The sequence below is a fragment of the Muntiacus reevesi genome, chromosome 5, assembly GCF_963930625.1.
Source record: "Muntiacus reevesi chromosome 5, mMunRee1.1, whole genome shotgun sequence".
NCBI classification, from domain to species: domain Eukaryota; kingdom Metazoa; phylum Chordata; class Mammalia; order Artiodactyla; family Cervidae; genus Muntiacus; species Muntiacus reevesi.
Window position 1 is genome coordinate 48247102 of NC_089253.1, and position 21749 is coordinate 48268850.

The following is a 21749-nucleotide window of genomic DNA, read 5'->3' on the forward strand; positions in this document are numbered from 1 at the left end:
GCCGAGTCCCGGACTCGGGAGCCAGGAGGACTCGCCGGTGGTAGTTAGTGGGTGAGGAGGGACCTGGCCGAGAGGTGCTGGCGAAAGGGGCAGCTGCCGGGACCCCAGAAGGGCGGAGCCCCACGGGCTGGGTTAGGGACAGACCGGCGGCGGCGGCGGCGGCGGCTGAACTGGGTGGGGCGGGCCGCGGACCAGTAAGAAGGCAACTTCAGTAACCCTGCAGCCCTCAGGGCCCACAGAGATGTAGGCTCCGTTGGGGGAAGCGAAGGTGCAGGAAGCGATCCCCTTCTGGTAGGTTATGAAGACAGAGCCTAAGGGATAAAAGATGCTCAACATCACTCCTTGTTAGAAAAATACACGTCACAACTACAAAGGGGGAAAAAAAACTACAAAGGAGTATCACCTCACACTGGTCAGAATGGCTATCATCAGAAAATCTACAAACAATAAATGCTGGAAAGGGTGTGGAAAAAAGGGAACCCTCTTGCACTGCTGGTGGGAAGGTAAATTGACACTGCCACTATGGAGAATAGTGTGGCGATTCCTTTAAAAACTAGGAATAAAACTACCATATGACACAACAACCCCACTACTGGGCATATACCCTGAAGAAACCACAACTGAAAAAGACACATGTACCCCAATGTTCATTCCAATGCTATTTAGGAAGCTAGGACATGGAAGCAACCTAGATAACCATTGACAGATGAATGGATAAAAAAAGTGGTCCATACGTATACAGTGGCATATTACTCAGCCTTAATGCATTTGAGTCAGTGCTAATGAGGTGGATGAACCTAGAGCCTATTATGCAGAATTGAAGTAAGTCAGAAAGAGAAAGATAAATATCATCTATTATTGCATATACACGGACTATATAGCAGGACGGTACTGATGAACCTATTTGCAGGGCAGCAAAGGAGACGCAGACGTGACAGACACGGGCAGGGGGAGGACAGGGCGGGAATAACTGAGAGTAGCTTGGAAACATATTCATTATCATAGGTGAAACAGCCTGTGGGTTATTTGCTGTGTGTACACAGATCTCAGATCCAATGCTCTGTGGCAACCTAGAGAGGTCGGGTGGGGTGGGATGGGGTGGGAGGAGAGAGGTTCAAGAGAGAAGGGGCATATGTATACATACAGCTCATTCATCTTGATGTATGGCAGAAACCAACACAATATTGTAAAGTAATTACTTTCCAGCTAAAAATTAATTTTATTTAATTAAAAAAAAACCAGGTTGGGTTAGCTGAGGGGTTGGATGTGAGATGCCAGGTAAAAAGGGAAACCAAGGAGGGTTCCTGGAAGCGTGGGGGGTGGGGGAGCAGCACATCGAGTAGGATGCCTGGGTGGAGCGAGGTGGAAGTCACCAGTGACCCAGAGGATACCAGTGCTGGGGGGCAGCTGGAGGGGTTCAAGGAGAAGCCAAGCCAACCAACCGATCATCGCCAGGGAGCACCAAGCAGGGAAACGAAAGTGGAGCAGTGGAGAAGGAGCCCACTGAGAGGGTTGTTTTGTTTTTCTGTTTATGGGAAAAATAACCCATGTGTTTACAGGCTCTGGAAAGGACTTTGCAGAGAGGAAGAATGAATGGTGCCAGAAAGGTGAGGGCCCCTGGAGCGAATCTTCTCTGTGGAGTGTGTGTGTGTGAGTGTGTGTGAGTGTGTCTGTGTGTGGGGGTGTGCATGTGTGTGTGGGAGTCTGTGTGTGTGAGTGCGTATGTGTCTGTGTATGAGTGTGTGTGTGTATGTATGTGTGTGGGGGGGTGTGTGTGTGGGAGTGTGTGTGTGTGTATATGTGTGTGTGTATGTGGGGGGGGAGTGTGTGTGTGTATGTGGGGGGGAGTGTGTATGTGTGTGTGTGGGAGTGTGTGTGTGTGGGAGTGTGTGTGTGGGAGTGTGTGTCTGGGAGTGTGTGAGTGTGTGTGTGGAAGTGTGTGTGTGTATGTATGTGTGTGTGTATGTGGGGAGTGTGTGTGTGTATGTGTGTGTGTATATGTGTGTGTGTGGGAGTGTGTGTGGGGGAATATGTGTGTGTGTATCTGTGTATATGTGTATGTGGGAGTGTGTATGTGTGTGTGTGTATGTGGGGGGAGTGTGTGTGTGTGTGTGTATGGGGGGGAGTGTGTATGTGTGTGTGTGTATGTGGGGGGGAGTGTGTGTGTATGTGGGGGGGTGTGTATGTGTGTGTGTATGTGTGTGGGGGGGAGTGTGTGTGGGGGGGAATGTGTGTGTGTGTGGGAGTGTGTTTGTGTGTCTGTGTGTGTGTGTGTGCCTGGCATAGCATAGTATGTCTTGGGTGTCACCCCAGCTGTGTACCCAAACACAGGACACTTTTTAAAAGTTAGTTCTTTATTTATGGTCGTGCGGGGTCTTTGTTGCTGCACGTGGGCATTCTCTAGCTGTGGCGAGTGGGGCTGCTCTTGGTTGTGGTAGGCAAGCTTTTCATTAGAGTGGCTTCTCTTGGAGAGCACAGACTCTAGAGCACTCCGGCTTCAGTAGTTGTGGCTCCTGGACTCTAGAGAACAGACTTAGTACTGTGGTGCATGAACTTAGTTGGTCCTCAGCACATGGGATCTTCCCAGACTAGGAATTGAACCCATGACCCCTGCACTGGCTGGTGGATTCTTTACCACTGAGCCACCAGCGAAGCCCCAGGATACTTTGGCTCTCTGCTTAAGTATGATGGCATGACTTTGGGAGAGTTTCTCAACCTCTCTGTGCCTCTTTACCTATACAATAGAGATGTTGAGGGCCGGATGGGTGAGTACAGGAACAGAACTTTGGACGGGGGCCAGCAAAGTAAATGCCCTGCATCAGACACCTCCCCCTCCTCCTTAGCTTACTCTTGGCAAGTGTGGGCCCTTCTACACACACCTGCCAAAGACCACCACCCACCAGAAGGTCCCAAATGGGGGTGGGAGCATGCCACTAAAGCTCCAGCGAAGGAGTTGGACAAGCAGCTGTGGCCAACTTAGAGCCCCCTTGGAGTGGGACCAGCCCCTCCCACCTTCATCCGCAGCTGTTGTTGGAAGCTGCTGGAAAATTGTCATCCATAATAAACATGCACCAGTGATGAGATGTGACAGGTCCTCAGCAGGCATCTTTGGGTGGCGTACAACCCACCCAGCCGTGCCAGGCTTTGCTCACACTTGAGCTGTGTCCCCATGAAACTGCCCAGAACCACCAGTCTGGTCCCAAACTGGGCCAAGCTGAGAACATAGGCACATGTTTGCCCTTCCAACTACTGATGTACCTCCTTCCATGCTGATACGCGTACCTCACACTCCTACCTGCAGGCGGACCCCTTCCCACCATCAGCACTGTCCCTGTGTCCTTCGAGAAAACCGTACCCTGCAGCCCTCACTGGTTCCTTGGTGTTCACTGGCACACCTTGCTCCTGCTCCTCAAGGCCCAGGCAGGCCCAGACACGGGATACACGCTGCTCTCCTCATGCATTCAGGAGGGCGGAGCTGGACGAGGAGTTGCCTTGGTTCTGTCCAGCCTGGGCCAGCCCTTTCGCCTGCCATCAAACCTGCATGAACACATAGGGCCAGAGCTGGGGGAAGAGACAGGCAGGGCTACAATCCCTGACATAGGAAGTCTAGGGTATCAGTGTCCCAGAGCACAAACTTTTTCTCTCTCAGTCCCGAGCGCCAGAAGTCCAAAATCTAGGTTGACACCTGTGCTTTCTCTGAAATCTGTTGAGAGAATCCTTTCTTGCCACTTCTGGGTTTTGGTGCTTCAGGCCTCCTCGGCTAATGGCAACCTCTGCCTCGGTCTATGTGTTGCTTTCCTCCCTGTGTGTGTGCACCTTTCTGTCTCTTCAAAGCACACTTGGCATTGGATTTAGGGCCCACTCAGATAACCTGGGATGACCTCATCAAGCCTCGAAGTCCATTTTTCCAAGCAGGGTAACAATCCCCAGGTCTACGCATTTGTATATAACATTTTTGTTTTTTTTTTTGAGGGAGCACCATTCAACCTACTGTAGAGGGTAGTAAGGGAGCCAGCAGGACTGGAGGGGACACGGCTGGGGGTCAGACCAGCAGGGTGAGGCAGGAACTCGGAGTCACCCTGACTTCCGGCCTGTCCCTGTCCCAGAACCCCAGGCTTCTCCCCTCCAAGCCTCTGCCCGTCTGCCTGTCCCCAGTCACGCCCTGTCCCAAAGCCGTGGGCCTCCTCAGGGATCCCACAGGTTCCTAAGGGTTCCTTCCAGAACCACACAGTCCAGGCCTTGCTGACCCGCAAGAGAACCAATAAGGCTCCTTGCTCCTTCCCCACCCACAGCGGGCCACCTCCCCTACACCCTGCACTTGAATTCCAGTACTCAGGCTTCATACTCCTGAGGTCCCAGGCAGGGTCAGACACCTCGCTGGAGCCCTGCACTTATCCACCTGGGCAAAGATTTGAAGGAAGAAGTGAAATGGCCCGGATGGTGGGAAGGGGGAGGAGGGACCCATGACGGTTTGTGGCTGCTGGTGGGTCCAGTCCAGGCCTCTGTGATTCCGAGAAGGCGAGGGGTGGGGCGGTGAGCTGGGGGCAGGAGGGCTGCAGGAGAAAGGCAGGTGGCTGAGGCTGCGGAGGTACCGGGGAGCTCTTGCTTTGGAGGGGAACCCCAGCCCTAACTCTCTAGACTGGACAGTGGAGAACAAAAGGGGACCGGGCACCTTTCTGCCTGACTAGGGATCCCAATGACCCATGATTCTGCCTCCGAGTGGCTGAGAAGGGAGTGTGAAGAGCCCGGCCCAGGACCACGCTTCCCCCGGTGGCCTCCTTGGGGCTCCACCAGGAAGGATTGACTCCAGGGCTGAGACGATCCGTTCCCTTGGTTTCTACCTTTCCAATGCCCAGACAGAACGGGGCAGAGGACGGGGCCAAGCCGCCCAGGGCCCTGCGTCCCGTACAGTGGGCCCTCACGACAAGAGAGTGACCGGGAGTTCACAAACCAGGCAGAGCCGGAGCCCTCTCCCCACCAGGCAGAGCGCCCCGGAGTGGGTGCAGGAGGCGCGTGCACTAGGTGGTCGCCAGCGCACCGCCCGTGCTACGTGTGCTGGAGCCCGGCGATCCAAGGAGGTGCCCAGCTCGCTGGGGACTCGGGGCGGGGGGTGCCTAGGCGCCCGGGCCGTTCCACCCTGGGCCCGCGGGGGAACGCCTCGGGTCGTACCACCCGCCGGCGGGGAAGCAGTCCCGCGCCTGGCAGCCTCCCGGCGTCGCAAGCCCCGCCCGGCAGGTGGCGGCCCCGCCCGGAGGCCGACGTGCGGAAAGGAACGCGCCGGCCTCGCCCGCGAGGGGCCGCTCGGCGGTGGGCGCGGCGTCCCGTTCCCGGCTCGCGTCCACTGGCTGCGGCGCGGCAGGGCGGGCCCGGCTCGGGCGACCATTGGCCGCGAGACCTGGGTATTTGCATACGAGCCGGGCGCGGGGTTCCGGACTGGCGGGGGCGCGAGGGGGCCGCTGCTGCCGCCGAAGTTGGGCAGAGAGCCGGCGACGGCCCCGCGCAGGGTCGCAGGTGACGCTCGAAGGGTCCTAGGCTCGCGGGCGGGAACTTGGGCCGGGCAGGGGCTGCGGGCTCGGACCGCCAAGTTGGACGGGAGGGGAGGCGGGGGTCGTGGGTGGGGGACGACTCTTCCGCCTGCACGGCGGTCCCTCCAGGCGCAGGGCAGCCACTGCCCACCGCACACTGCGCTGCTCCGGACCCACTGTGCGTGTGACAGCGGCTGATCTGTCCCTGGGCAGCGCGACCGCCCCGCCCCCTCTGTGACCCTGTCAGGCAGGGGACGGCCACGTCGGGTCAGAGGGAGTGTGCCAAGGCGGGTGGTAGGCGAGGGCGCTGCACGGACTAGGTGCGCCAGTCTGCGCCCAGCAGTGGGCCGGGTGGGGAAAACGGGGGACATTCAGAGGCCTTTGCTGCCCTTGGCATGCGGGGGCCACAGGCCGGACCAGATGCCCTCTTGGAGGGAACTCTCTTCTCCTTGTGTGTCTCAGGGTGCCAAGGTGTGCAGTCTCCTGCGACCGTCTTCCTGATGTTGCCAAGCCGAAGGCAGCCCCGGGCAGACACCAGTGTCTTTGTTCGACCCTTGGATTTCAGGACAGGACCTCCTGAACTAGCCTCTTGAGGGCCACCTCCGGGAACTTTCTTGAGGAAGATAGTGGCAGATTTGGCTTTCCTGTGCCCTCTGCCATGTCAGCAAGGCCACTAAGGGAGTCACGACTGTGAAGACGCATTCGAGGTGCCCAGAGACACGCCCTCCCAAGTTGTGTGGGTTCCTGGAGGCCTGTCTTCCCTGTTGGGTGTTCCTAAGTTCACCCTGAAAGTCTTGTGGCTGTGGAGCAGGCCCAGAGCAGCCTCTGGGCCTGCAGATGCCACAGCAGCAGGCTTGTCCCCTCTCCCAGGCAGTCTGGAGGGGAGGCCCGCTTAGTTGGGCTCTCGTGTGGACGTGGACGCCCCTCAGGAGGGACCCTACCCTAGTTAGCGGTTGATATGGTGTGCTGAGTGTCACACCCAGCAGGCTTGGCAGGCCAGGCTCTGCAGGTGGCAGGGAGGCTGTCAGCAGCTTTGGGGTTGAGAACCAACGATGTGGATTTGCTGCCACTGGCCCGCGACCCTCTGTGAACCAGCCCCTGGAGGGTCAGGCAGGAATCTGAGGCCAGGCAGGGCACCGGTGCCTTCCCCCACAACACAGTTGCCCTCAGCAACCCCGAGGAGGGCGGCCCTATACTCACACCATGCTGGACCTGCCCTGCCTTCCCCCCGCTGAGGGGAGCGAAAGGAGAGGGTGACAGAGGATGAGATGGTTGGATGGCATCAGCGACTCAATGGACATGAATTTGAGCAAGCTCCAGGAGACGGTGAAGGACAGGGAAGCCTGGCGTGCTGTGGTTCATGGGGGTCACAGAGATTTGGACATGAATGAGCAACTGAACGACCACTGGCCTTTCCTCCCCTCAGCACACCTCACATTGTAGTTTTCAAAGTACAGTTTAAAACTCAAAAGTAAACCTTTCAGCAACTCAAAAATTTGCTTAGTGATCTGAAGCACTTCAGGCAACTTGGGGGGATGTGGGGTTTTGTTCACTTGGAGAAGGTTCTGCCCCTTTCCCACCCAGGAATGTGTGGGTTGCCTAAGGGCCCCCTTTAAGCTGGAGAAGACAGCTCTCAGCATCGCCAGAGGCAACCTTGTACCAGGGACAAGTCTCTGGCAGTGACTTCAGAAGGAATGGGTGTTCCCTGAAAACAGACAGGAGACAGGGGCACAAGCTCACCCAGGTCTGTGCCTGCTGTCCTCTGAGTGGGGATGCGCAGGACACGGGGCAGGGCATAGGCTGGTCCTCCCCTGGCCCCTGGGTGTGTAGGGGAGTCCCTGGATGGCATCTGGCCTTGCGCCCTGCTGGCCTGTGTGCTCAGCTTGGGAGGTGAAAGGGCACTAAGGCTCAGGGCTTGTGCCCGGAGGTCCACCCAACCCTGTGGACACAGGTCGGGGATCCAGGTGAAGGGAGCAGGCCCCTCGACAGACCCCAGCCCTCCCACCTAGCATGAGGCCTGACCAGCCCATGTGGTCAGGGCTGCACCTCGTATGGCCTGTGCTTGACCCTAAGGAGAGTCACAGGTCAGGCAGGAGTGTGGACAGGCATGGGAATGGGCTGGGGGCTCCAAAGAGGAAATGGGCCAGATCCTTTTCACCACCAGGCCTATACAGCCACTCCCGGCCCTGCTCCAGCTTAGGTAGGAAGGGCCTGCTCCTGGTTCCTCCCACAAGCCAGGCGCTTGGTGGTTTCCTTGCACTCAGGACATCACGTCCCCTACAGTCTGCCCCCAAGGAGGCAGGGAACACCCGACCCAGCTCAGGGGCCACCCCAGGAGAAGGGTGAGTCTTCCCCAAAGTTGCCCACCCCCACACTAAGCAGGAAGACCCCTGTGATCTAGGCTGTCCTGTCCTGTTCCTCAACATGCGTGGTTGCACCCAGGTCTTGGAGCCCCCCAGGTTCTGGCTGGCACAGAGCTCGCCTCTCCTGACTGCAACTCAAGAGCTGGGAGCCTGTGGCCCACCCCAGACCAGGGCTGTGGTTCAGACCTCACCCTGCCCCAATTTCAAGGCTGCAGGCATGTGGCTGAAGCTTCATGCCCAGCTGGGGTGAAGAGGTGGGGTGTTGGAAGGCAGCGTGGCACACCCTCCAGGGGTCAGCAAAGCTCCTGGGGCCTGGCAGACCCAGGAGTCCTGCCCTCGCAAGCTCTCAGGCTCAGGAAACCTGATGGACGGGTCTGGTGTGTCCTTGAATCCTCATATCCAGGAGCCACCCCAGAGGGCGCAGTGCTGGTGGGGAGCAGACCAGACAGGGAAGTCAGGCGAGGGAGGGATCTAGACAGAAACCCAGGTCAGTGCCGAGGCTACTTCAGGTCCCCAGACCATCCAACCCTAGGCTGCCAAGGACAGAAGTTACCCTGCCCCCAACAAGGAGAGGCCACTCCCCAGGGATGGGTGGATACAGTTCCAACTTTGGATTAAATAACCACAGGTCCCTGGGAAAGCTCCATTTCAGGACCCTTAACTATGGCTAGCCCCAGGCAGCTCAGGGGCCTACTCAGAGACCCTGCAGACCTTGCCCAGTGCAGCCTCAAGACACAGTCAAGCCATGGGAGGCAGTTTATTGAGGTTTTAATGGTGGGGTAGGGAGCCAGTGTACACATGGATGTGGGCAAGGATACCTCCCGCATGCAAGCACATACCCATAGGTTGAACACAGGGTCTGTGCACCTCCTGTCCCCAACAAAGAGCTGTGGCCTTTGGGGGCTATGATCTCAGGGCTGGCCATGCCCCTAGCTTCTCCAGGGTCTTGGCAGATTTAACAAAGACTAGGGCAAGAGTCTTCAGCCTTTCTGTGCACCCTGCAGCAAGAATCCTAGGGCTCCAAGGTGTCCCATCTCAGGCTCCAGGTTCCAGGGCTTCCCACTGCATGGTGGAAGGAGTCCTCTGTGACCACGGGCTCGCCTCTGTCATCCAGGCTGGGCAGGCCTTGGCTGTGGACGTCCACTCGGGTGAGAGCTGCTACCTCAAGGAGTTCTGCCTCATAGGGGCAACTGTGGGGAGGACACAGACTTGAGAGGCCTGAGGGGGTCACTGGAGGACCTTATCCCATCCAGACGGGGGAGACAGACATACTCTCTGGGCTCAGGCTGGACACAAGGGCCGGACTCCGGGGACCTCCCATGAGGGGCTCTTCTCTGGCTGGAGGCAGAAGATCCTGTGGGAAAAGCAGGTCAGCTTGGGGCTGGGCGGGCCCCCCACTGACCTGGCCTCCCTCCAGAACTGCTCTGACCTGAGTGCCAGCGGGGTCCCCGTCCGGCCGTGGGGGCGGGGGCAGTGCTGCGCCCGTCTGCTGGATGAACTGTTGCAGGTTGCACTGACGCAGCTCCCGGTTCAGCTCCTCCAGCTCCTGGGCCTGGGCCTAGGGCACACAGAACCCTCAGGCTCTGATTCTGATTCTGAGACCAACACCCACGCCCCCCTTCCCCACCCCCCGCAACGGGGTGCAGGTCCTGCGGGCTCACCTGCAGGGCATGCTCAGCAGCCTCCAGAGCCCGGCCCACCAGGGCGAGACTGCCCTGCACCTCCATGCTTTGCCGCTCCTGGGCAGCCAGGTCCTGGCGCAGGCGTTCAGCCACAGACGCTGTGGGCGAGGGGGACCTAGGGGCCTCTGTAGCCAGGTGTAACTCGGCCTCCAGGGCGCGGGCCTGGGCGTCCAGGGCCTGCAGTCTCGCCGCGTGCTCAGCCGTAGCTGCGCTCAGCGCGTGCAGGCGGGCCTGTGCCTCACGCTCACGGGCCTGCTCCCGCCGCAGCTCCTGCTCCCAGAAGGCCTCCTGGCCCAGCTCTGCTGCGTTCCTGCGCACCCTTCGCTCCAGGCCCTGCAGGTCTGCACAGCAGCCTGGCACCGGCGCTACAGGAGCCAGAGGCTCAGGTGGCACAGGGCCGGGGGCCTGCCCAGGGCACCCCAGGCTGAAGGTCAGTGCTTTGCAGGGCTCACGGTCCAGTGCTGGTCGAGGCTTTGGGGGAAGGCTGGCTCGGATGGGGCAGCGCTCAGGGGGAGGGCAGCTGTCCGAGGAGGGCCTCCCAGCAAGGCTGGGTCCTGTCCGCCTCAGGACAAACTGGACATCATTGGCAAACTGTCCGCAGGTCGCTTGGGCGCCCACAGGGCATTCCTGGGGTAGCAGCTGCCGTTCCTTCTCTCTGAGGCGCTGTACAAGCACAAAGCGGCCTGTCTGGCCTGGAGTCGGGGAGAGGGGTCAGTCAGCCCACGTCCCTTACCTTCAGTCCACCTGGCTTGAGCAGCTGGGGAAAGGCAAGAGGGACCAGCAACAGCCCCACCCTCCTGGGGGCCAGATGGGGCCCAGAGGCCAGGCCCCGCTACAGGTACACCTGCTGGGCCCATCCGTGCTTCAGGGAACTCACCTATGGCTTGGGCTAGTGCAATGACCACTTCTTGACAGGTGGTCTGCTCTGAAACCCCACAAACCACGCGCTGGATGCCGTCCACCCACACCTTCAGCTCCATGGCCGCCAGTCCTGAGAGCATGCCTGTCCTGCAGCGAGGGCAAGGGCCACGGGGTCAGGCCCCGCCTGGCCCCAACACACAGCTTGGCCAGCTTTTCCTCCTCAGGCCTGCCCCGCACCCCGGAACTGGCTCGGGACCGCTGCCCCTCGGCATCTGGTGCGCAGCCCCACACGGAGGCCGCACATTCCTGGGGGTGGGGAAGCAAAGGCCAGTGCCCCCCTAGAGAGGGAACCAGAGGGCCCTCCCTCAACGCTCGGAGGCTGCCCCACTTCCCTGCCTGCTCTCGGCCGGCCCCACTCCCGGAACCAAGCAAATCATTAACCAGACGCGGCCACCCGGCTGGAAGGGCACAGCCCCTCGCGCGGGGCGTCCGCGCGCAGCCCTCGGCACCGCACACCCGCCGCACCCGGTGCGGGCGGCCCCTCCCTGCTACCGCGCGGCTCCGCGCTCGCGGCGAGGCCGCGGTCCCCGCTCGCAGCGGGTGCAGGTGCGGCGTGGCCCCCTCGCCGGCCCGGCTCGCGCCCCTCCGTCTGAGTCGCAACCCAGGGCCGCGCCCTGCGCCGCGAAGGCCCCGGAACTCGGCGCGGCTCACCTGGACGCTCACCGGCCTCCGGAATGCGGACGCGGACTGGCTGCTGCCAAGCTCCGGACGCCGCCGCAACCTGCCGCCTCCAGCGCAGCGGGAGCGCCCCGGCCCGCCGCCCCATTGGCTCGCCGCCCGCGCGCCCCGCCCCACGCGCTCCCATTGGCTGCGCAGCGCGCCCCGCCCATCCCGCGCCTACGCCCATTAGCCACCTACGCAGAGCCTCGCCCCTGGACCTCCCCATTGGCTCCTCGCCCGCCCCGCCCACGGCGGCGCCCAGGTGTGGGCGGGGCTCGGCCGTGCCGGGGGCCGAGAGCGCCCCGGTCCACGCGCGCCCCGAACCCGCTCACCGCGCGGAAGACCGCTGCCTTCCGCGGCGCAGGCGGCGCGTGGGCCAGGTGCCTGGCCGCGCTTCCTGGCTGACTTTCGCAGAAGCCGCCGCGTCTGATGAGTCTCCCGCCTAAGGGAGGGGGCGCCTGCTCGGGACCCCGCGAGCCCGGCCTGCACCCAGGAGGGCAGCGGAGCTGACACCGCCCCTCCCCTCGCCTGGGACGCGATGGGACTCACGGGGTCGGGGGGCTCAAGGCGGGAGGGAGTGGAGCTGGTTGGCCACTGGTCCTCTCCGGCTGCTGCCAGGCTGACAATCCTGATGGGGGAGGGGGCCGCCAAGAGGTTGCCTGGGACAAAGGCCCTGGGCTCTTTGTCTGAGGCTCAGTGGGGCCCAAGGCTGGCCCGAGCTGTAAACACACTCCTCCGCCAGGCGAGTCCTGCTATTCTGCCCGGAGACCCCAGGCCGGCGCGGCAGCCGGAGTCCCTCAAAGTCTCAGCGCTGTCTGTGTGGATCAGCAGCAAGGACGTCTAGAACCTGCACTGCCCAAGTCAGACTGACCCAGAGCGGGGTTTCTTCCTCCTGCCCACCACAAGCCCTGCAGGAGCAAAAGCCGAAAGTCTGAATGAATGCATGGTGAGGGAATGAAGGTGGGTGGGGGTGGGGCAAAAAGTAGAGGGCGTGGTCTTATGGGTCAAGGTCTGGGGCTCACTTTTGTCCAGGTCCAGGGTCAAGGGAACTATTTGTTATTGTTCAGCCCCTAAGTCGTATCTGACTCTGTGATCCCCATAGACTGTAGTATGTCGGGCTCCTCTGTCCTCCACTATTCCCCCAATTTTGTTCAAATTCATGTCCATAGAGTCAGCGATGCCATCCAACCACCTCATCCTCTGTCACCCCCTTCTCCTTTTGCTTAAATTTGTCCCAGAACCAGGGCCTTTTCCAATGAGTTGGCTCTTCACATCAGGTGGCCAAAGTATTGGAACTTCAGCTTGAGCATCAGTCTTTCCAGGGAATAGTCAGGATTAATATACTTTCTAAGCATCTACCAGCAATGTGGGAGACCTAGGTTCAATCCCTGGGTTGGGAAGATCCCCTGGGGAAGGACATGGCAACCCACTCCAGTACTCTTGACTGGAAAATTCCATGGAGAGAGGAACCTGATGGGCTACAGTCTATGGGTCGCAAAGAGTCAGAAACGACTGAGTGATTTCACTTTCACTTTCTTCTCTAGCACAAACATTTGAAAGCATCAATTCTGCTCAGCTGAAGGCTCTCAGCATTCTTCTTGGTCCAACTCTCATATCCACACATAACTACTGGAAAAACCATCAATTCAGTTCAGTTCAGTTGCTCCGTCGTGTCCGACTCTTTGCGACCCCGTGGACTGCAGCATACCAGGCTTCCCTGTCCCTCACCAACTCCCAGAGCTTGCTCAAACTCATGTCCATTGAGTTGGTGATGCCATCCTACCATCTCCTCCTCTGCCGTCCCCTTCTCCTGGCTTCAATCTTTCCCAGCATCAGGTTCTTTCCAATGAGTCAGTTCTTCACATCAGGTGGCCAAAGTATTGGGGCTTCAGCTTCAGCATCAGTCCTTCCAATGAACATTCAGGACTGATTTCCTTTAGGATTGACTGGTTGGATCTCCTTGCAGTCCAAGGAACTCTCAAGAGTCTTCTCCAACACTACAGTTCAAAAGCATCAATTCTCTGGCGCTCAGCTTTCTTTATAGTCCAACTCTAACATCCATACATGACTACTGGAAAAAACATAACTTTGACTAGATGGACGTTTGTTGGCAAAGTAATGTCTCTGCTTTTTAATATACTATCTAGGTTGGTCATAGCTTTTCTTCCAAGGAGCAGGTGTCTTTTACTTTCATGGTTGCAGTCACCATCTGCAGTGATTTTGGACCCTAAGAAAATAAAGTCTCTCATTGTTTCCATTGTTTTCCCATCTATTTGCCATGAAGTGATGGGACTGGATGCCATGGTCTTAGTTTTTTAATGTTGAGTTTTAAGCCAGCTTTTTCACTCTCCTCTTATATTTTCATCAAGAAGCTCTTTAGTTCTTCTTCGATTTCTGCCATAAGAGTAGTGTTATCTGCATATCTGAGGTTTTTGATATTTCTCCCGGCAATCTTGATTCCGGCTTGTGCTTCAGCCAGCCTGGCATTTCAAACAATGTTCTCTGCATATAAGTTAAATAAGCAGGGTGACAATATACAGCCTCGAAGTACTCCCTTGCCAATTTGGAACCAATGTGTTGTTCCATGTCTGGTTCTTACTGTTGCTTCTTGACCTGCACACAGATTTCTCAGGAGGAAGTAAGGTGGCCTGGTATTCCCATCTCTTGAAGAATTTTCCACAGTTTGTTGTGATCCACACAACCATATGGTTGTATATGGAAAACCATATGAAAAAAACATAGCTCCAACTATATGGACTTTTGTGAGCAATGTGATGTCTCTGTTTGTTTAATATGCTAAGTTTGTCATAGCTTTTCTTCCAAGGAGCAAGTGTCTTTTAATTGCATGGCTACTGTCACCATCCACAGTGATTTTGGAGCTCAAGAAAATAAAATCTGTCACTGCTTCCACATTTTCCCCCTTCTATTTGCCATGAAGTGATGGGACTGGATGCCATGATCTTAATTTTTTTGAATGTTGAGTTTCAAAGCAGCATTTTCACTCTCCTCTTTCACCCTATCAAGAGGCTCTTTAGTTTGTCTTTGCTTTCTGGCATTAGAGCAGTATCATCTCTATATCTGCTGCTGCTGCTGCCAAGTCACTTCGGTCGTGTCCAACTCTGTGCGACCCCATAGACGGCAACGTACCAGGCTCCTCCGTCACTGGGATTCTCCAGACAAGAACACTGGAGTGGGTTGCCATTTCCTTCTCCAACACATGAAAGTGAAAAGTGAAAGTGAAGTCACTCAGTTGTATCCAACTCTTCGAGACCGTATGGACTGCGGCCTACCAGGCTCCTCCGTCCATGGGATTTACCAGGCAAGAGTACTAGAGTGGGTCGCCATTGCCTTCTCCTTCTGTATATCTGAGGTTGTTGAAATTTCTCCCAGCAATTTTGATTTCAGCTTATGATTCCTCCAGCCCAGCATTTCACATGATGTACTCTGCATAGAAGTTAAACAAACAGGATGCCAAAATACAGCCTTGACGTACTCCTTTCCCAGTTTGGAACCAGCCCATTATTCCATGTCTGGTTCTAATTGTTGCTTCTTGACCTGCATACTGATTTCTCAGGAGACAGGTGAGGTGGTCTGGTATTCCCATCTGTTGAAGAATTTTCCACAGTTTTTTGTGAACCACATAGTCAAATGCTTTAGCATAGTCAATGAAAAAGTAAATGTTTTTCTGGAATTCTCTTGCTTTTTCTATGATCCAATGAGTATTGGTAATTTGATCTCTGGTTCCTCTGCCTTTTTTAAATCCAGCTTGAACATCAGTTCTCCATTCACATACTATTGAAGCCTAGCTTGAAGAATTTTGAATATAACCTTGCTAGCATGTGAAATGAATGCAATTGTGTGGTAGTTTGAACATTTTTTGGCATTGCCCTTCTTTGGGATTGGAATGAAAACTGACCTTTTCTAGTCCTGTGGCCACTACTGAGTTTTCCAAATTTGCTGGCATGTTGAATACACCACTTTAAGAGCATCATCTTTTAAGATTTTTAAATAGCTCAGCTGGAATTCCATCAACTCCACTAGCTTTGTTCATAGTGATGCTTCCTAAGGCCCACTTGATTTCACACTCCAGGATGTCTGGCTCTAGGTGAGTGATCACACCATCGTGGGTATCCAGGTCATTAAGATCTCTTTTTGTATAGTACTTCTGTGTTTTCTTGCCACCTGTTGTTAATCTCTTCAGCTTCTGTTAGGTCCTTACTGTTTCTGTCATTTAGCATGACCATGTTCACGTGAAATATTCCCCTGGTATCTCCAGTTTTCTTGAAGAGATATGTAGTCTTCCCCATTCTATTATTTTCCACTATTTCTTTGCAGTATTTCTTTAAGAAAGCCTTCTTACCTCTCCGTGCTATTCTCTGGAACTCTGTGTTCAGTGAGAACTATTGTTGTCATTATTCATGCCCCAAGGCTCCTTATGTGGCTCTGGCTCTCGAGCTGTGGGTGGATGCCGGGAGGGAGGCTTCTGTACTGGGGGTTAGGTGAAGGGGCAGCAGTCAGTTCAGCAAAGGGGCTGAAGGCACGGAAGGGGGCCCGCTGCTGGTCAGAGCTGAGAAAGCTGCTCTCCCGGGTTCTCAGGGCTGTCCCGTCCCTCTCTTCCCTTTCCCCAGATAGCCGGGCCGCAGTGAGGTCACCTGCTTAGCACAGCCATCCTTCTGGCCTGTGGATACACTCACAGCGCAGCAGTGCCCCCAACACCCAGCGACCGCCATGGCCAGCCAGGGAGCGCCCACAGGAGCCTCCCCAGGGTTGGTCGGGGCTGTTGAGCTGAGCGGGTGATGGTGGCAGGCCCTGTGGGTCACTCTGTGTCCCCTGGGTCTGCTGAGGTTAGCTGGGCCACAGGTCAGCCCCTCACAGCTTCTCCTTCAGGCTGGACAAGGACGGGGCCAGGGTTCACCTGGGCCCTGGTCTAGGTCACCCTGGAAGCTCCTGGTAACAAACAGCCCCTCCCCTCTGGCTGCTAGTATCCATGGCAACCCTGTAGAGCCTTTCTCTCCATAGGCCTGCCTGTACTTCAGGCCTCAGGTGAGTGCTGGGAAGGACCCTGGCTCTGAGGGGACAGAGACCGCACCAGTGAAGGACCAGCACCTTTGGGGACCTATTCTCTAGGCTGGGGGACAGGTGTTCAGGTCCTGGAGGCAAGGGTGACAGGGAGGAGATGAGAGGGATGGCTGAGCATCCAAAGATGTTGTGCCAGGGGTGGGGGTGCCCTGCTGCCCCGGCCTGCTCAGAAACGCGTGGGTGTAGACACTCGGGCGACTGGTAGTGTGCTATTCAGTGGGGCAGACACACACACACACACACACACACACACACACACACACACACACACACACACACACACACACCCCTTCTTGGAGAGTGACACCCCATGAACCAGCAGTACCATCTGGGGCTGTCATACACAAGGTTGGCCGTGTAAGGAGAGCCCTGCAGACTGCACACACACCAGACCCAGTGCCGCCCCACCACCCCTCTTCCCAGCACCCCCAGCAACATCAAGAATGGCCCCCAAGTCTTGTCAGGAGGCTGAAGACGCTGAGGAAGAGGCTCTCGCGTCCCTGGTGGACCGAGAACCAGTGAGTGGCCATGTGGGGCCTCCAGCGCATGCCACTGCAGACCTGGTGGCTCCCACACGCCCTCAGAACGCCAAGTTGAGCTCCACCAGGATGGTCTCCTCCATCAACCCGCAGTAAGGAGGAGAGGGGTGAGGTCAGCTGCTCGGGCCAGGCCAGCCAGACAGCAGGGCCTGACCAAGCAGCGTGGGGGGCTGGTGTTTCAGGTCGGCCTTGGAGTCCCTGGACCCCCGCACCCTACAGCTGCTCTGGGGGCAGAGGGAGTTGGAGATCCAGGCCCTGCGGTGGGCCGTCCAGAATCAGCGTGAAGCCCGGCACTGCCGTATCTTGCAGGAGGTGGCTGGGCTTCCGGCCGAGAGGTCAGTGGTATGCACTGGTCCCCACCACTCAGTCCCCGACTGGCCCTAACCTTAAAGAAGTTAATACACTGTAAACCACCCAGACCCTAGCTCCGGAGCATATTGATGGGTGTTGAACCCAGCCTAGACCCCACCTCCGACCCAGACCTCTTCAGGGCCTGACCTGCCTGCCTGACCCTGGCACCTTAATGAGTGAAGAGGCTGTGGACCCAGAGTTGGGGCTGCTGAGATTACCCCTCCCCCAGGAGCTCGAGAAGTCAGGATAAGTTCCTGCAAAACCAGGTCCAAAAGCTGACTTTGGAGTTGAAAGCGCAGAAGGAAAAGGCCCAACTGGTGAGGGGCAAGAGGGATCAGGGCCGGGGATGGGGTGGAGGTGAGTGGGGAGTGAGGCCCAAGCCAGGGTGGGGCGGGCCGGGGGCGGGGTCTGTGGAATGCCCCACCCACTGCCGACCCGCCGGAGCAGGAGAAGGAGCGCCTGGAGGAGCGGCTGCAGCAGACAGGGGACGCGCTGCAGCAGCTGGAGGCCGAGCTGCAAGCCTTCCAGAAGTCCTGCCTCCTGCAGCTGGCCCGCTCCTCCTGGGTGGGCCGCATGCTGCGGTCTTCCACGGGCAGCGTGGAGGTGAGCCTGGCTACGGGTGGCCCCCCAGCCCACCCTCCTTGGTCAGCAGGCTGTCCCCTTCAGACTGGTGCTTCCACTCAGGGGCCTTGGCCTCCCTGGAGGCCTGCCTCCTGGACCAGGGATGAGCAACCAAGCCTGTGGTCCCTCCCACCTGGCTCTTAGCAAGTGTGTGCCTCAGGTGCTGGGGAGGCTGGAGGGCAGCGTGGCCTTGGGCAGAGGGGTGTGCTCCCCCCGCAGCCCCTGCCTGCTGGCCTCCTGTCCCCTTTGCAGGTGGTGACGGCAGAGACCCTGATGGACCTCAGTGACTTCTCTGAGAACGATCAGGCCCCCACTGCTGGGGAGGTAAATGAGGCCCTCCAGGTATGCTCTTGGATCTGCAGTCCTGCAGGAGGGTCAGGTCACCTGCCTGTTGCTCCCTGGCCAGGGTTTCCGGCTGGAGGATGTGGACTGGAACAGCATTGCCCACCGGTACCCTAACCTCTTCACCAACCTCGAGTCCAACTCAGATCAAAAGTAACTGCACTGGACGGGGACTCTGCAGGGGAGAGGGAGAGGAGGGGAGGGCCTCCCTTGGCTGGGGTGAACCAAAGTCCAGGTTCCACTCTTTAGTGTCCGTGGACAGGTCATTTAAACCTTCCAAGCATCAGTTCTCTGACCTGCAGCTTGTAGTCAGGGATGAAGGGAAATCGTTCTGGGGCCATCTCTGTCTACCCATGAGCCCTTTGCCCAGGTGGGGTCCTAGGGACTGGGGCCACAACTCGGTGTGCCCTGCTCCCATCTGATGGAGGTCAGATGGGGGCAGGGCCGGGGTCCAGGAGCCAGAGCCCTGGGCAGCAAGTTGGTCATGACCTGCAGGCACCCCCGGATCCCGCAGCTGCCAACAGCCTCGCCGCCGGACCAGTGGAGCTCAGAGCTGTGCTGTAGGCACCAGGAGCACAATCTCAAGAGTGTCGAGTGGAGCTCCCTGCCCTTGGTGGGCACCAGCAGCTCCGGGGGTGCTGACTCCGAGTCCAGCAACAGCCAGCTGGTGGCGCATAATCGTGTGCATAAAGTGACAGGGGCCCGTCCCCCAGTGTCTGGCAGCACTGCCAAGCAGGTGGAGGCACGGGCACAGAGCCTCTGCAGGGACAGTCAGGCAACATTCGAAGGTGTAGCGGGGCGGGTCTCCCCTGGTTTCTTCCCCCTCCCACACCTGCAGGACTGTGACCTCTGCCCCAAGCCCCGAAGGACATCCCCCTAACCTCCCCACTTTCACAGTTGCCCAGCTTGAGGCAGCAGGGGCCTCTCCAACCCTGTCCCTAGGGGTTAGGGTGGGCTTGGAGGACTCCTGCTGCTGCCTTTGTGCTCTGGCTTGAATTCGCTTGCCGCCCCATCCCCCCACCAAGTACTGTGCAGCACTCCTCTGCTTCCCCAGGTGCTGGGGCCCACTGTCCCTCCTGCTCGGATCTGACCCTTGCTGCTGCTCCTCCCCCACATGGACCTCCAGGGTACTGCAGGCCGGGTCCGGCCTCACAGGAGATGTCCTCGGTGGACCCTGGACCCTCCAAATTGGGGTCCCCCTCCCAGGCAGTCTGCCTCTCCCTGCATCTCCAGAAAACCCGCTCAGACAAGCAGGGCAAGAATGGCCAGGAGCCCGAGTCTGGGGTGGATTCCCATCTCTGGCCTTCCGGGCGCTGTCCAAGGTGAGGCGGGGACCCAGCTGGGGCAGCAGGGTCAGGTCTCCTAGTGGGACCGTGGCGGGAGGGACCCCACTGACTTGGCACAGCGTCCCTGCCTGCGCTCCAGCCCCAGCCCCGCGGGCTCCTGCCTGAAAATCGTGGCGGTTAGCCGCCGCCAGAGGTTCGTGCGCATCCTCAACCAGTCGCTGGAGGAGACGGTGGACCTGGGCGGCTTCGTGCTGCAGCAGCTGGTGCTCGACTTCCCTGTGTGCCTGTACCGCTTCCCACCCAGCACCCTGCTGGCTCCGCGGCACCACATCACGGTGCGCCCCGCTCCCCGCGCCCCTCGAGGCCCAGCCCTCCGGCGGCGCCCCCTTCACCCGGCGCCCCGCCCCCCTCTCTTCCCAGGTGTGGGGCGAGGGGCCCTGCAGCACCAGGCGGCAGCAGCCCTCTTCCTCGGGCCAGGAGCCCGTCCACTTCCACTCCAGCCGAGGCTGTGCGACCCTCCTCCTGAACCCCCAAGGCGAGGTCAGAGCGGGTCCCAGCGAGGGTGGGGGGACGAGCCGGCTTTGTGGAGTAGGGGTGACTTCCGTGTTTCCCACGGCCTCTTAGGTCCTCAGCGAGCACCAGTCCCCACACTGCGTGACCCCAGTGTCCAGGATCTTCGCAGACAACACCGACTTGTCCATCGACAGTTTCCCGCTCTCAGAGGCCAGGCCCGGAGCTGACCTTGCGGGGCATCAGCCCCAGCCTCGACCCCCGCGCAAGGGTCGGGTGCGGGAGGCCCGGGCTGGGCGCCGGAGGCCGGGGTGGGGACCGCGAGTCCCTCAGTGCCTGCTTTCTCCCCAGGCCCGGACTTGGCAAAGACCCCAGACTCCCTGCTGGGACTCCCCCCCCCCCCCCAGGTCCCACCCTTTCGCCTGTCCTGGACTCCTCTCAGGTCTTCCACCTCCCCAGGCCGCGTCTGCCCCGGGACCACCCCTTCCCGCTGGCGGGCTGTCTCTCACGATCCCTCCCCACCTCCCCAGGCCGCGGGTCCGGTTGCCCCGCCTGAGTACCATCAAGCCCCTCCGCCAGCGGGAGGCGCCAGTATGGCCCGAGGACGCGGCCCAGACCCACCCAGAGCTCTTGCCCGCCATCCCCAACCCCGGTGAGTGCGCAGCTGGGAGGAACGTGGAGGAGGGGCGGCCGGCAAGGAGGCGGCGCCCGGCTGACCCCACCCATTCTCTTCCCGAGCAGAGGTCGGGGTGGGCCTCCAGGACTGCCAGGGTAGGAAGGAGCACAAAGTCCGGGTGAGTGCCGTGCCCCGCCCCGCCCCGCCCCGCCATCAGACCACGCCCATAGGCCTGCCCCTCCACCGGGCCCCGCCCTTCAACAGGCCCCGCCCCCACCCTCAGGCCCCGCCCCTCCACCAGACCCCCGCCCCACCCTCAGGACCCGACCCGCCCTCAGGCACTGCCCTGCCCTCAGGCCCCGCCCTCAGACCCCGCCCCACCCTCAGACCCCGCCTCTCTGTCAGGCCCCGCCTCGCACTCAGGCCCCTCCACCAGGCCCCCCTCCCTCAGGCCCCGCCCTCCGTCAGGCCCTGCCCCTTCCCGTCCAGCGGCCTCTCGGACTCCGCCCCCCCCAGGTGTGCCGGAAGAGGGTAGACCGCGGCTGTCCCATGGTGACGCTGTCAGTGCAGAGCACGGCTGAGAGCAGGTTCGGCTTCCGCTTCCTCAGCTGCCCGCCCATCACCGCGGACACTCGCTGGCCGCTGTAGGGCCGGGCCGGGCGGCGGTACCGAAGGCTTCGCCCCCGCGTATCCACCCACGACTGTGGCGGTGGGGCAGGGAGAAGGCACGGGAGGTAGACGGTGCTGGCTGCATAATTTAATGAACTAACGCCGCCTACCAAGTAAACCGCATTTCTATACACCTGAGAGTCGAAAATGATTCGTTTGGTTTCTGGGTATCCAGCCCCAAGAGGAGGGAGCTGGTCCTCCCATCCCCACGCGGGGAACCCCACCGGTCCACCAGGGTTGGCCGACGGCAAGTGCTTCTACTTGGGACCGCAGCAGCCCAAGGGTGGCTCAGAGTCCTGGGTGGCTGGAGGGCTGACCAAGGGCTGGCCAGGGCCCAGTTCCAGTCACCTTGGCCAGGGCCCAACCTGCTCTCTCCCAGGCCTGCTCCTCAGGGAAGGCCAGGCCTCACGCAAGAGGTGGGTGGCTGGGCCAGTGGCGGGGACTTGTGCATTCTATCCTGGGCTCTACCTCTCCACCGTTGGTGGTCCCAGCTCCTGACTTCCCTCCACCAAGAGGGTCCTCTCCTGTGGCAGGCCGACTTCTCCCTCACTAGCACGCTGGCCCAGGTGCTCTGGATTCTATGAG

General features: G+C 59.3%; 2 protein-coding genes across 2 annotated transcripts; one reads left to right on the forward strand and one right to left on the reverse strand.

Moving 5' to 3' along the window:
• Window positions 1-8645: 8645 nt before the first annotated feature.
• RASSF7 (Ras association domain family member 7) lies at window positions 8646-11271 on the reverse strand. The gene is given in 7 exon segments (XM_065938104.1): window positions 8646-9078; window positions 9161-9197; window positions 9200-9242; window positions 9318-9446; window positions 9550-10262; window positions 10448-10578; window positions 11143-11271. Coding segments are annotated over 6 exon segments (1224 nt in total). The 5' UTR covers window positions 10572-10578; window positions 11143-11271; the 3' UTR covers window positions 8646-8900.
• Window positions 11272-11453: 182 nt separating this feature from the next.
• On the forward strand, window positions 11454-21150 carry LMNTD2 (lamin tail domain containing 2). The gene is made up of 15 exons (XM_065937106.1): window positions 11454-12097; window positions 16654-16861; window positions 16952-17104; window positions 17350-17437; window positions 17568-17723; window positions 17994-18065; window positions 18148-18236; window positions 18579-18948; window positions 19026-19405; window positions 19509-19704; window positions 19790-19909; window positions 19994-20190; window positions 20410-20531; window positions 20621-20673; window positions 21012-21150. The coding sequence occupies exons 1-15, from the start codon at window positions 12091-12093 to the stop codon at window positions 21141-21143; spliced, it is 2343 nt and encodes a 780-aa protein (XP_065793178.1). The 5' UTR covers window positions 11454-12090; the 3' UTR covers window positions 21144-21150.
• Window positions 21151-21749: the final 599 nt, after the last annotated feature.

Coding starts and splice junctions, on each gene's coding strand:
- LMNTD2 (XM_065937106.1), top strand. Junction 17,438..17,567: donor AGAAGGAAAAGGCCCAACTG/GTGAGGGGCAAG, acceptor CCGCCGGAGCAG/GAGAAGGAGCGCCTGGAGGA. Junction 18,949..19,025: donor ACCTCTGCCCCAAGCCCCGA/AGGACATCCCCC, acceptor CCCTGTCCCTAG/GGGTTAGGGTGGGCTTGGAG.